The following is a 14,572-nucleotide window of genomic DNA, read 5'->3' on the forward strand; positions in this document are numbered from 1 at the left end:
TCTCTACTCGTCTGCTCTTCATTCTTGCTCTCCATTTCCCCCACCTCGCTCCATCCCGTCCTTCCCTCCCACCCACTTTCCTAGGTTTGAATCGTCTTTCTCTCTGCCAGAGGGCAGCTCCTCCTTCCCCGTCTTCTGCAGCTCCTCAGCTCTCCCCGCCGGCTGAGATCACATTAGGTTAGCCCGGGAAAGGTGATGACATGCCAGGCAGCAGACCATGCTTCCTCTTCAAACCCCGCCCTCCATGCTCAGAGCTGGCAATGCCTGCCCTGCTCTAATCCAGGACTTGGCCCTTCCAAACCAACCGCTCCCAACAAAGATCCGGCAGCGCTCCCCCACACACACACCAAGAAGGAGCTGGCAGTGCCCGCCTTGTTCCAGCCTACCATCGAGCAATGCCCTTCCATCCTACTAACCCAGAGCTGGAAATAGCAAACCTGCTCCAAGCCAAGAGCTAGCAATAATCCCCTGCACCTAAACTGTGAAGTGCAACGTTGCCAGCTTTCTGGCAGCCCTTTGCCATTGCACCTACCAAGCTGCGACTAGTCCCCCATGAGCCAACGGACCTGCCCCGTCTCTGACTTGCCCAGTCTCTGCTCTAATCCTCAGCACGTGAAAGACATCATCCTGCAGTCCAACCCTCTGCTGGAAGCCTTTGGGAACGCCAAAACTGTCAGGAACAACAACTCCAGCCGATTTGTAAGTCTCCAGGGCCAGATTTCACTGCTAGTCGGTCCCGGGGAGGGGTGTGCGGATAGGGAGATGTGATAGTTCCATGGGAGGCACTGGTATCTGGCTCATTTCTGCAGCCTACCCATCCCCTGGGGAAGTCTGATAGGAACAGAGCTGGCCTGAAGCACAAGCAAAGCAAGTGGCTACTCGGGGCACTTCTCCTTCAGGCTGCATGTGCAATCTCTGAATCCCATAGACTGGCTTATATCCCTCTCCAGCACTGGGGCTCACCATCAGAGCCCCATACTCCCATCAGCAACTCATGGCTCAGTTTCCCCATTCCAGCAGCACGGGCTTTTGCTCGGGTTGCTGCCAGTGGGAAGGCTGGCTCTGTGGGCGGTGCAGCCTGGAAAGGGATCGGGACAGTGTTTGTAGGAAGGACCTAAATAGGCATTGCCATTGTGGATGGTCAGCGCCTCTCAGGGTTGGGCCCCAGATGAAGGGAAGGAAAGATAACCCTTCAGGGGACAGGAAGAAAGTCAGAGATGAGATGACCCAAAAAGAAAGACCCTGCCCCGAGTCCTGTCTATTGCTATTATTTGTTTTACAGTAGCACCTAGAAGCCCCGATCAGGAGTCAAAAGCTTGGCGTGCTAGGTGCTGTATATACATGTAATCAAAGACAGGCCCTGCCCCAGAAAGCTGCCAGTGACAAGAGACAGCAGGTGTGGGGAAGAGAAACATGCTGAGGCCTGAAGGCAGAGGGTCTTGGGAGGAGGTGGGAGAGACTTCCATAGACAGGGGGGGTCCCTAAAACAAGATGGCCCGGCCTCTGGCTGATGCCCAGAGAACCGCAGCCCTGCAGCCTCACGGCTGAAATGTCTTCCCTCGGCAGGGGAAATACTTTGAAATCCAGTTCAGCCGGGGCGGTGAGCCGGATGGAGGGAAGATCTCCAATTTCCTGCTGGAGAAATCCAGGGTGGTGAACCAGAATGAGAGCGAGAGGAACTTCCACATCTACTACCAGGTACCCTGACAAACCAGGGCACTCGGGGGATCTGGTGCTGCATGGCGGTCAAGTGTGCGTGTGAACAGGAGCGTGAACATGGCTGAGTGTGAACGTGCACATCAGCACGTGGGTGCCAGACTGCCTACGAATGTGTGAGCGTATGTGTGTGCGAGTAAGTGAACGTGCATATGCGTTCATGTGGGCATTGTGGTGTGTCTGAGTGTGCAAATGGACACGGCTGTGTGTTGGCATCCGTGCATGGAAATGAGCGAGCGTGCCCCTAGGCGTTTACGCTGTAGTGTCTGTAGCAGAATTGTGCCCTAGAGCCGCTGATAGGCCTGAGTTTCTGGCTGAGCAGGAGATGGCACTCCAGGTGGGGACAGCCGGCCCCAAGCGGCAGAGCAGGGGGTCCCTGAGGGCCAGTTCATTTCCATGGGCTGACCCCAGCCCTGCTTCTGCACCTCTCCTTTACCGGCAGCTCATTGAAGGGGCCTCCCAAGAGCAGCAGCAGAACCTGGGGATCATGAACCCCGATTATTATTACTACCTGAACCAGTCCGAAACCTACAAGGTGGACGGCACCGATGACCGGAGCGACTTCCATGAGACCATGGTGAGTGGCCCGGGGGGACGGGAGGGTGCTCACAGTGGGGCATGTTAGAATGTGTCTTTGTACATTTTGGACTGATCTGACCTAACCCAGCTTGTGGGTGAAAACGGGATTGACCCCCCCCAAGAAGGCAGCTCTTTGGGCCCCATCTTCTCCCACTCCTGAGGCCCTCCAGCCCCGTATTCCAGAGGGACTGGCTGGAGCTGAAAGAAAGGGCTGGACATCCAGGTGGGGACAGTGGCAACCTGCCTGCAGCCACATGCCGGATAACAGCTCATCAACAGGACAGGCTGGCGGAGCTGGCCCTCCTGCATTGTGCTGGGCATGTGCCGAGAGCCCATGGCCATACACAGCCAGGCTGGGCTCCCCGCACGCCGTCTGAGAGGGGGACACTTGGAGATGGGTGGGGATCGGGCTCTGAACCAGGGGTGCCGCCATCTTGTATTATTTCCCCAGCATTCGCATGGCAACAAAAAGCACCCCTTAGGGGCAAAGCTGCCAAGGGCCTCCAAGGTCCACTCAGCCACATCTGTAGGAACCCAAGATGGGAAGGGACCTCCTCGGTCACTGTTCCAGTCCTCTGCTGTCGCGGGCCACCCTGTCCCATTTATAAATGTACCAAGCTCCCTCTTAACACCAGCTCGGTTTCCTCTCTGAGGCAGGTACCCTGGATCCCAGGCTGCTTTCTACACCTGCTTGGTCCCGCCTGCTCTGCATGTGCAGGAATGAGCCCCTGGCACGTTTTGTCAGAGGCGAGTCCTCTGCCAACGTCAACCAGCCACTACTGTGCAGGGCGCTACCTGCCACCTCGTCACTCTCTTCCCACCCCAGAGGTGGCTGCTTTTCAGTAGTGCTGTCTGCGTGGTGGTAGATTGATACAGCAGGGCTGTTCGTGTCCGGGTTTCACTGTGTCCTGGGAGCGGATGCTGCTTTCTTCTCGGGCAACATTTCTGAACGTGCGGACACGCCTAAACCCCTTGGGAGTCCCGCAGGACACCCCCAACCGTTTTCGCTGTCAAAAAACCACATTCTTTTTTTTTTTTTTTGGCTGAATATTCCATTTCCGAAATGTCCACGGCAGGTTTATTTTTGCTGGTGTTTTTTATTTTCCAACTCTTCCCAAGATAAGTTTACAGCCATAACACCAGGGACTCATAGAATCATAAACTATCAGGGTTGGAAGGGACCTCAGGAGGTCATCTAGTCCAACCCCCTGCTCGAAGCAGGACCAATCCCCAACTAAATCATCCCAGCCAGGGCTCTGTCAAGCCTGACCTTAAAAACTTCTAAGGAAGGAGATTCCACCACCTCCCTTGGTAACGCATTCCAGTGCTTCACCACCCTCCTAGTGAAAAAGTTTTTCCTAATATCCAACCTAAACCTCCCCCACTGCAACTTCAGACCATTGCTCCTCGTTCTGTCATCTGCTACCCCTGAGAACAGTCTAGATCCCTCCTCTTTGGGACCCCCTTTCAGGGAGTTGAAAGCAGCTATCAAATCCCCCCTCATTCTTCTCTTCTGCAGACGAAACAATCCCAGTTCCCTCAGCCTCTCCTCATAAGTCACGTGCCCCAGCCCCCTAATCATTTTTGTTGCCCTCCACTGGACTCTCTCTACCAATTTTTCCACAGCCTTCTTGTAGTGTGGGGCCCATCATCTAGTCCAACCCCCTGCTCAAAGCAGGACCAATCCCCAACTAAATCAGGCTGATGGGATGTTTTCTCTGCCCGCTAGAATGCCATGCAGGTGATAGGCATCGCCAGGGAGGACCAGCAGCTGGTGCTACAGATCGTGGCTGGAATCCTGCACTTGGGCAACATCAGCTTCCGAGAACAGGGCAACTATGCCCAGGTGGAGAACCCTGACCGTGAGTCCGGCAGCCTGAATCCGTCCCCCCCCCGCCCCGGGAAAGGGCCAGTAGAGAAGACTAGGAGGCAGCTGAATGGGCAGATTTCCATCCAGTGTCAGGGCAGATAAGCAGCTTACAATATCCAGGCGGGATTTAAAGATGGACAGAGAACCGGAATGCCTCAAGCTAGCCTTTTCAGTTTGTGAGATCAGGTGGAGATGCTTTTAATAATGCTTTGAACTTGTATGCAAATTCCTTACCCGGCAGGTCTCAAAGCACAATACAGACATGGCTGAGCATCACTGTCCCCATTTTAGAGATGGGGCAATTGAGGCACAGAGAGAGGAAGTGAATTGGATCATGGTGACTCAGCAAGACATTGGTAGAGCCAGGAATAGGACCCAGGAGTCCTGGCACACGGGACCTCTGCTCTAACCACTAGACCACAGCCACCCCTTGTCCATGAGGGTGTGGCTAAGCTGGGGAACAACAACTAACGGCAGAGGGAGGGAGTTGTATGGGCTGGTGGGGTGTCTAGAGACACCCTGACTTTTACTCCCTGTGCGCAGTGCTCGCCTTCCCCGCCTACCTGCTGGGGATTGATAAGGACAGGCTCAATGACAAGGTCACCAGCAGGAAGATGGACAGCAAATGGGGCGGCCGGTCGGAGTCTATCAACGTGACCCTCAACGTGGAGCAGGCGTCCTACACCCGCGATGCCCTAGCCAAGGGGCTCTACCTGCGGGTCTTTGACTTCCTCGTGGAGGTGAGGGTCGTGCCCCAAGCTCCCGGGTTAACCAGAGCCTAAGGGTCCCTGGCTTTGTGTGAAATCTCTTCTGTGCTGTTCCCAAGTCCTGGCTAGGAATCTGGGGGAGATCAGCCCCAGGATGGGATGCCCCTTGGAAACTGAGTCCCATCTACCCAGGGGTGGTTTCAGGCTTCCCATCTCACCAGCTGTGGGTCCAGCAGCAGCTGCCTGAAGAGGCCCATGGCCGGGGTTCCCTCAGGCTCCCTGCCCCCAAACTGCCCCAACACTTGAGGGGAAGGCAGAGGATATGATGGTCCTATCTCTCCCCCTTCAACCTGTCTCTTAAGCAGCAGCTACTCCACCTCCTCATCAAGAAGCAGCTGCTGGCCCCTCCCTTACAGAAGTTGTCAAACCATGTCTGAGTATGGGGCAGGGCTTCTGGCTGGCACTCAGATACCAAGGAGGAGGGCGGGGTATGGGGATGGATAGATAGATAGATAGAGGGGGTATATGTAGATAGATAGATATGAGGGGTATATGGGGATGGATGGATGGATAGATATGAGGGGTATATGGGGATAGATAGATAGAGGGGTATATGGGGATGGATGGATAGATAGATCCACCCTCCAACACACTTGGGATTAGCAGCGGCGAATGGTGTGTTGAATTGTGACGGAGGGGACGTGTCTGACTTAGATTTCACGTTCTCCGCTGGGTACGATGTCCCTGGGGCCAAAGCAGCCGTTGTGACTGGCTTTCGTTTTAGGTGTGTTGTGAGTAAGGGACAGGGTTTGGCTTTCACCAGGGTCCCCCTCCCTTCCCCCAGGGCCAGGGTCAGCCCATGCATGAGAGCCGCGAGGCCAGAAAGACGCACTGTAACGTGTCGGAGAACTAGACGTCCTGGTGATGAAGCTCTCCCTGCGCCTCTCCCGCTTCTCTCTCTTGCTCGCTCGCTCACTTCCTCTCTCCGTTTCTTCCCCTGCAGTCCATTAACAGGGCCATGCAGAAGCCCAATGAGGAGTACAGTATCGGGGTGCTGGATATCTACGGTTTTGAAATATTCCAGGTACTTGTTACACTTGAAGGGAGGTGCCAGCTCCCCCCTCCCATAGGGCATGATCACTCTGTACAGAACAGCTGAGAGGGAAAGGCGGGGGTTCCCCTTGCAGCCTAGACTGCCAAGAGGGGTTCCCAGATGCAGAACCCAAAAGTACCTCCCTTCCAGAGTCACTGTTTCCTCACTAAGCCTTTTTTCCTCCCCCTCCACCTGCCCCCTCCCCCCCAGGCTCCTTCTTGGCACACACCCCAAAATGCTGGACTCCTCCTCGGGGGTCCACTGTTTTGGGAACTGATCTGTGTTTGCCTGTGAGTCAGCCCCGCCGCTGTATAACACCCAGCTCTGCACAGACCAGCCTGCCAGCTGCCCCTCCTGGTGCCCGTCCTCCCCACTGACTGGCCCTGGAGTCAGTGGCCATCACCCTAGACCCCCATGCCAATGTCTCCCCTTGCAAGCCAGCTGGGGAGCCGATCGCCAGGCCTTGCAGAGCCACAGTGCCCCTGGGACCCACCAGCCAGGAGAGGGAGAGCCCCGAGCTGGGGCTGGCTGTTCTCACGGGGAGCCCCCTGCAGAATGCTGATTATTCTCAACGCCCCATAAGGCCCGACAGGAGCAACCTGGGAGCGGCAGGGTGTGAGTGGGGGGAGCCAGCCCCCCAGCTAATATCTCACTTTTTCTCTCTCCTTTATAATTCTGTAGAAAAACGGCTTTGAACAATTCTGCATTAACTTTGTGAATGAGAAGCTTCAGCAGATCTTTATAGAACTGACCCTTAAAGCGGAGCAGGTACGGTACACGGTACACACCGGGGCAAAGCGCTGTGGGGCGGGGGAGAGAGCAGAGACGGACCCATTAAGGCGGGAGGGTCTGAAATCAGGAGAATGTATGCAAACGAGGTAGTGCTCCGTTTGCATAATTGTGTGTATGCATCACCTCATTTGCATATGGTCTTTTCTTTTCCGTGATGGGCCCCCTGGCAGAGTCTAGGGAAATGGGGGCGGGCTGCAAGGTGCTCGGCACTTTTGCAAAGCAGGTGCTTCAGTACGGATGTAGGAACTTCACCTGAGGCCCCCACTCCTGAAAATCTTGGCTCAAAAGTCCTGAATGCATCTGCAGTAAGCCCAAGGCCCAGAGACAATTTTGCGCCTGAGGGAATTACTCTATGTGCATAAAAGGAAGGCACGTGGTTTGCTCCCCAGGAAGGGAACTGCCCCCCTCCCCCATCAGCTTGTGCCCCAGCTGTGGGTTCCAAAGCTCCGTCCTTGCCTGGCACCGCTGGATCAGCTGGGCCTCTCTTGTCTGTTCTAGGAAGAGTATGTGCAGGAGGGGATCAAATGGACCCCGATCCAGTATTTCAATAACAAAGTGGTGTGTGACCTGATAGAGAACAAGCTGGTAAGAGAGGGGAATTCTGCTGTCATTCCTGGTTGGGGCGGGGCGGGGGGGGTCTGTCCCTGAGGAAGGTGCTTAACCCACTGGGCGCTGAAGGGGGCTGAAACTCCTGTGCAGTGTTCAGCTGCAGAACGGCAGGGAAAGAGCCAGCGCTGGGGAGAGACTTTGTTCCCCACACGCTCTGCATAAGGGGTTAATTCGCTTGACCTGAGTGGAGAATAACCCCGCTCAGCAGGTGGCTGGGCTGAAGCGGCCAAAGCTCGGCGCGGGGATTGGCCCAGCTTTCAGGGGCAATCCTGGCAGCACCCAGGTTTGCAGGTCAGCGATGCAGCGAACACTGGGCCCCTCATCCACGTTCTTCCTTGCTTTTGTTTCTGCTCTTTCCCCCAGAATCCTCCTGGGATCATGAGCGTCCTCGATGACGTCTGTGCCACCATGCATGCGACGGGGGAAGGGGCGGACCAGACCCTCTTGCAGAAGCTGCAGGCGGCGGTGGGAACTCACGAGCACTTTAACAGCTGGAACTCGGGCTTCGTAATACACCACTATGCAGGCAAGGTATATTGCATGGACGCAGGGCCTAGCGACATTGCGCACGGGTACACACGCCAGCACGCGGCATGGATACCTGTCTGCTCACGCTGCATGGACAGGCGCCTGCACGTAATCCGATGGGAGTACACGCACATCACGTGGACACAGCCGCCCACTGCGTGGATACCTGGGGATATGCAGCGAATGGCTAGGAAGGGTGATCTGGTGGATAAGCTCTTAGGGGCTGACCTTCTGTTCAGTGTTTGTACAGCACCTAACACAGTGGGGTCCTGATCCGTGAGGGGGCTCCAAGGTGCTACGATAACACAAATAATAATAAATAGGGCACTGGGCTAGGGCTCAGGGCACCTGCTTTCAGTTTTGCCTCTGCCACAGGCCCCATGGGTGAATCCCTCAATCTACCCTGTACCTCTGTTCTCCAGCTGTAAAATGGGGATAACACCTCCCTAGCTCACAGGGGCGAGGTATGATGCGGGTATGATGGTGCGAAGGACCAGGTAAGTGCCTAGAGAGAGCGAATGATGCGCACCTGTTGCATGGATAATGTCCAGCTATCCCATTGATTCCCATGTATACATGTGGATACGCACCGTATGGACACATGCAGTTATTACTGCTCCGGATCCATAGACTGCATTTAGTCAGGCACCTCGGCAAAGCTGCAGTCACCTGGCATCAGAGGCATTTGTACCAGATGCCTGATTCCAAGAGTGACGCTCGTCCTGTCATAGGGAGTGCTCCCCACAGAGAGCCTGCAAACAGGCTGTAGACCCAGCATGACCCGAGGGAATCGCTGGAGGGATAACGTGGAATAAATGCAAGAAATATGCAACCAGCTCATGGGACGTTTGACGGCAAACGTGTATTTCTTCCAAAGCACAGGTCGTTGCGGCTCATGCAACCAGTCGATCTGGTCTGCAGAGGGCTGATTTCTGACTTTTCCTTCCAGGTCTCCTATGACGTGAATGGCTTTTGTGAACGGAACCGGGACGTGCTTTTCACCGACCTGATTGAGCTCATGCAGAGCAGCGAATAGTGAGTGCCGCACTGGCCCCGTAGCCGGTCCCATCACAGGGGTCTTGTTAAAGTTACTGCCCTGAGTCCTGTCTACGTGCAGCCTCCGAAAGTGGCTGAGTGCAAACTGCTGCGATGAGCCGGAGAAACAAGCCCCTCTGCACTCAGTGAGCCCTGTCCCTGCAGGGAGGAGGACAGGACAGGGCTGTGACGCCTCCTTACCCCCAGTGTGGAGCCTGGCCTTCCCATGGCTTTCTCTCCCCTCTGTCTCCCAAACAGCCCTTCCCCAGAGCTTAATTGAGGTTAACCCTTTGTTGGCCTCGGACAAGTGGTGCCCCAGCCCGCTGGGTTATACACTGGCCTGTTGCATAGCAGCTCTCAGGGGTCAGGCAAGCGTCTCCCCTTCATGTGCAGCATTGCACCAGTCCATTAAGGGAGGGTGGGGCTCATCTTCCTGGGGTGCATCAGGTATTAGCTAGCATAAGAAGCAGGACACTGGACTGGATGGACCACTGGTTTGATCTGATAGCGCAGCTCCTATCTCCCTGCTGCTGGTCAGCCCCCTTGGGAAAATTTGGGGTAAAATTCAGCCCTGGTGTAAACAGGTGCGGCTCCCGTGAACTTCAACAGCAGCTGCACCTGCCTGATCCAGAGCTGAAATGAGTTCATTGAGCTGGCCAGACCCTGCCGCGGGGAGCTCCGAAACTCGGTGGGTCCGTGATGGTTTCACGCTGGTGACTGTTTTCTGCCTTCTAGTGCTTTCATCCGGATGCTTTTCCCAGAAAAACTAGACGCCGACAAGAAGGGCCGACCGACCACAGCCAGCTCCAAGATCAAGGTACGGCAGGAGGTTACAGGAGAGCTTCTCCCTTCCCTCGGGGAGCTGGTGAGACTGTTAACACTGTCGACGTCGGTCTTTCCAACAGAAACAGGCCAACGACCTGGTGAACACGCTCATGAAGTGCACGCCACACTACATCCGCTGCATCAAACCCAATGAGACCAAGAGACCCAAGGACTGGGAGGAAAGCAGGTGAGAGAGGCCTTCGCCGTTCGTTACTTGCATTACAAGTAGCGCCTAGAGGGCCCGTTGTGCTTGGCGCTGCACATACACCTCGTGAGAGAGAGTCCCTGCCCCAGAGAGCTGATGGTCTAAACAAAGGGTGGGAGGGGAAACACCTTCTCCGAGGTCTCTGAGGAGCAAACCAGGAATGGCACCTAGGTCTCCTGAGTCAACACTAGTGCCTCCTGGGTCAGACTGCTCCTCACTGCGGGTGAGTGAGCAAGAAGCCAAAGATTAATTACTAGGCAGCTCCAGGAAAACTGTTTATCTGCACACAAAAAAACCCCAAAACCCCACTTTGATGGGTGTCAGGCATTTCATCTGTTCAGGTGCTTTGGACAACCCCACGATCCTCATCTTTAGGGGCCTTAATTGCCTTTATAAACCTGGCCCCTATGAGCCAAAATTTAATTGAAAATGAGTCACTTTTGAAAATAGGCTTGCATTCCTAAGTCCCTGAAGCCCTTTTGAAAATTTCACATGAGGTTTTTTCTCTCTCTCGTTTCTGTGATTCCAGACAGGGTTAATACTACTAATAATAATTTTATACAGCGCTTGTCATCGGTAGATCTCAGAGCTTTTACAGAGGGGGAAACTGAGGCACAGAGCCCACAGCCACCCAGCAGGCCAGGCTCATGCAAACACTCACATATGCTCCTCCATACATGCGCACACTCACGCTCCTACACCTGCATGTACATGCCCACCCCCACGTTGCCAGCAAGACTCGGCAAAATCCAGGTTGCACCCCTCCAGTCCGAGAGTCCATCCGCAGGGCACGTCGGTCACCTGCGCTGAGCGTCTCTCTTCCCCTCATCGCTTTTCAGGGTGAAGCACCAAGTGGAATATCTGGGGCTGAAAGAGAACATCCGCGTACGCAGGGCAGGATTTGCCTATCGCCGGGTGTTTCACAAGTTTCTACAAAGGTAAGGCCATCTCCGTGAGTGCTGCAGGGCCCCCCCGGAGCGGTGCACGCTGCCAGGGCTGGGTCCCCACCCACTGCGCCAGGAATCAGTGCAGTTAGATCCTCACCTGGCCTGGGAGCTCCAGAGAGGACCTCTTGTTTCTGAGGGCATCTGAGCTGCAGTCCCCGAAAGCCCGTCAGCTAACCTGCCCCTTTCCTGGCAGGTACGCCATCCTGACGGCGGAGACGTGGCCGTGCTGGCGCGGGGACGAGCGCCAGGGTGTGCAGCACTTGCTGCGGTCTGTTAACATGGATGCCGACCAGTATCAGATGGGCCGAAGCAAGATCTTTGTCAAGAACCCAGAATCGGTAAGTGTCCCTGCTCCGGCCCATCTCCCCTAAGACTGGAGCTGCCTGCTGCAATGTGGGTTCACCCATTGCCCCCCAAGGATTATCAAGGAATCGGGGCGGGGGCAATGGATGTGCTTAGCAGCCCCCATAAAATCACCCGACTCCAGCCAGCACAGATGCTGGAAGGGGTAGCCGGTCACCAGCCATCACCAGCCATCACCATGAAATTGGGGCAAAGGGCCTCCCGCCTGGTCTCAGTGACTCTGTGTTGCTCTTTCCCAGGGCTGCCCTGCAGCTAATGGGTGGAACATCAGCAGAGGGGATCTAAGGAATGACGAAGCATTTCCAAGAGAGGAGGGTTCTGCAGAGAGCTCCCAGGCTCGTTAATTTTGGGGTAAACACCCAACATTACGGGTGCAAAAGAACACGTGAACCGAATCGGTGTCAAATGTTTTCACCAATTTCCCCAGCCTTTGGCTCACAGGGGCTCAGCTGATGGGTAGAAGGGAGGAGGCTTTGGGGAGGCTGCAATTCTGGTTCCCACCCCCCCCCCCCCGTGGGGAATGAAGAAAACTGGGTGCAGCCCCTGTAAAGCCAGCTTGGTGACCTCTATCATCCAGCGCAACCTAGAGGGAGTGATCGCTGATACAGAGAGAGGTTTAGATGAGATAGAAACCTGTCTGTCTGTCCGTCTTTCTACTCACACCATTTCTGCAGCCCCTAAGGAGAGCACGGGTTGGCCTCTGTCTTGCGACCCCATCTCTGCATAGGTCTGGCTGGGTCTCACGCTCCCTGTGCGTTTGTGTTTTTCTGCCACCAGCTCTTTCTGCTGGAGGAGATGCGGGAGCGGAAGTTTGATGGCTTTGCCCGCGTTATCCAGAAGGCCTGGCGGAAGCACATCGCCATCCGGAAGTACGAACAGATGCGAGAGGAGGGTAAGAGGGCCGAGAGCTGTGCCAGCAGACCCAGGATGGGAGATTCTGTGGAGACACTGAGCAGGGAGCTGATACAACCTGGGGTAAAGTGCACTTAGGCTGACTGGGCATTCCACCTTCTCGCCTGCTGGATTGCACAGGGAGGAGCAGCTGGGGAGCCATTTGGGGGTGGGGGACAAGCAGGCAGGGCACAAAGTTAGCCCTTGCCAACTTTTGACAATGACCTTTTAATACATTTTTGTTTAAAAAGCAATATATCTAGCATTTGGGGGACTGGGAAGCAGAACTCCTGGGTTCTATTCCTGGCTGTGGGTCTGGATTGAGAGAATTGGGAAGCAGGACGCCTGGATTCTATTCCTGGCTGTGGGTCTGGATTGAGAGAAGTGGGAACCAGGACTCCTGGGTTCTACTCCTGGCTCTGGGAGGGAGAGAGATAGGGGAGTGGGAGGCAGGAATCCTTAGCTCTTTTACAAGCTTTCTGTGATTTCTTCTGTGTTTTCCGCAAAGCCACTTATTTCTCCATGCCTCTGTTTCCGCTGGGGTGTTAAGAAGCTTAATTAATTAATGAACGTTTGTAACATAATATGGAAGCGCAGGTATTCCTACTTGTACTACTAATACCACTGCAGATGTTTACTAATACTCTCAAATTGTTCACGCCAAAAGCGAAAGGAGATATACAAGCACCTAAAATGATGGTGCAAAGAAGGCCAGGCATGCACTCCCATTCCACAACACAAGCATTAGAGGGTAGTCAGCATTGTTAAAAGTTGACAAGCTTCAAACAGCTAAAAGAAAACACTTTATGTGATGTATAATTAATCTGTGGAACTTGCTGCTGCAGGATGTTGTTGAGCCAGCAGCTCAGTGAGATGGGACATTTATATGACCAAGAATAGCACTTGCAGTTAGAAGAGCTAGGACAAAAATCCCATGAGCTATAAATCCTCAGGCTTCAGGTCATACACTGGGGGTCAGGAAGATATGTCCACCCCCATGGCATAGGGTTACACAGTGAAGTACTCTGTGGACTTTTAACACCATCCTCTGAAAGCCTCCAACACAAGGATGACATACCTGCCTGGACGGGCCACTGACCCGCTCTGTGACTGACTCTTGTTGATGTGTGTCCCTGCCCAGCTTCCCACATCCTGTACAATTTCAAGGAGAGGAGGAAGAACAGCATCAACCGGAATTTTGTGGGCGATTATCTGGGCATGGAGGATAGGCCTGAGCTGCGTCAGTTCATGGGGAAGAGGGAGAGGATAGACTTCGCTGATTCGGTCACCAAGTACGACCGGAGATTCAAGGTAACCGGACTCATCCGGGGCTGGGGACAGGGGCCAGCAGAATTCCTCCTCCTCTCAGAAAGGGAGAGGCAAATCCCAGGCTGCGCTGTAGGGACGGGGAGGGTCCTCTCGAGGGCCCTGCTGTCCGTGGGATCCCATACCCATTCCTCCAGCAGGGCTGCAGTCGGTCAGGTCTCGGATGTGTGGATGTGTCCATTGTTCCCTGCCCGGGAGCTGGCACCTGCTGGGTTTTGAAAATGGGCTCTGCTTCCCCTTGCCCAGATGGAAACAGAGAGAGATTTTGGAGGGGCGTGGAAATCTGCAGACAGTGATTGGTTTAACCACCCCTGCCCCAGCGATGACCCCAAAGTGCTGGCCTCCCCTCCCCAGCTTCGCCCGCTGTTGCCCTGGGGTCCCCGGTGCTGCTCCCTGTGAGACGTGGCAATTGACTCCCCGGGGTCGGTCCAGGCTTCTCCCACTGTCGCTCACCTCCCCTCATACTGCTGCCCCATCTCTCCCCGCAGCCCATCAAGCGTGACTTCATCCTGACCCCCAAGTACTTCTACCTGATTGGCCGTGAGAAGGTCAAGAAGGGTCCCGAGAAAGGCCAGATCAAGGAGGTGCTGAAGAAGAAGGTGGAGATCCAGGCCATCTGCAGAGTCTCGCTCAGGTGACCCCTGCAGCTGGCAGGGCCCCTAGTTGCCTGGACCTCGCCCACCCCCACAGCCCCCTGCAAGGTCTTGGGACCACAAATGTAGGTCTGGTTGCATGTGGGCATAGTGACTCCTCCTCCAGAAGTCCTCAGCTTCACCCCCCACCACCAGGGAACCAACCCACTGCTATGGCCTCAGCCCTATGGGCACCCAGCTCAACCTCTCCTACCAATGCCCCGGGCCCACAGCACGGGGCGCATTGGTGGGCGGGCTCTCCTGCTGTCCTTTCCAGTGTCTCCCTTCTTCCTGGTGGCCACCCCGCATTTTGCAAGAACTTCTCCAAAGCCTCAGGGCCAGCGTGGCAGCCATGGACACTTCCCTGTCCCTGCTGGAGATGAAGACGTCACAGACCAGGGTGGGGGTGCAAGGAAGGGGTTGCAGGGGGAGGCCCCAGGCAAAGCGTCACAGT

At 55.2% G+C, this 14,572-nt stretch overlaps 1 protein-coding gene across 1 annotated transcript in view; it reads left to right on the top strand.

The window, feature by feature from the left end:
- Positions 1 to 14,572, top strand: part of MYO1F (myosin IF) — a 46,223-nt gene that overhangs the window by 23,423 nt on the left and 8,228 nt on the right. The window contains exons 6-22 of the mRNA XM_037885775.2: positions 610 to 699; positions 1,567 to 1,698; positions 2,159 to 2,293; positions 4,025 to 4,157; positions 4,709 to 4,905; positions 5,876 to 5,956; positions 6,647 to 6,733; positions 7,256 to 7,342; positions 7,730 to 7,897; positions 8,844 to 8,929; positions 9,665 to 9,746; positions 9,835 to 9,941; positions 10,799 to 10,897; positions 11,100 to 11,244; positions 12,047 to 12,161; positions 13,302 to 13,471; positions 13,975 to 14,120. Of these exons, the coding sequence (XP_037741703.1) occupies positions 610 to 699; positions 1,567 to 1,698; positions 2,159 to 2,293; positions 4,025 to 4,157; positions 4,709 to 4,905; positions 5,876 to 5,956; positions 6,647 to 6,733; positions 7,256 to 7,342; positions 7,730 to 7,897; positions 8,844 to 8,929; positions 9,665 to 9,746; positions 9,835 to 9,941; positions 10,799 to 10,897; positions 11,100 to 11,244; positions 12,047 to 12,161; positions 13,302 to 13,471; positions 13,975 to 14,120 (2,060 nt within the window). The remainder of the gene's footprint in view (positions 1 to 609; positions 700 to 1,566; positions 1,699 to 2,158; positions 2,294 to 4,024; positions 4,158 to 4,708; positions 4,906 to 5,875; positions 5,957 to 6,646; positions 6,734 to 7,255; positions 7,343 to 7,729; positions 7,898 to 8,843; positions 8,930 to 9,664; positions 9,747 to 9,834; positions 9,942 to 10,798; positions 10,898 to 11,099; positions 11,245 to 12,046; positions 12,162 to 13,301; positions 13,472 to 13,974; positions 14,121 to 14,572) is intronic.

This window comes from Chelonia mydas, chromosome 25 (genome assembly GCF_015237465.2).
Source record: "Chelonia mydas isolate rCheMyd1 chromosome 25, rCheMyd1.pri.v2, whole genome shotgun sequence".
NCBI lineage: Eukaryota > Metazoa > Chordata > Testudines > Cheloniidae > Chelonia > Chelonia mydas.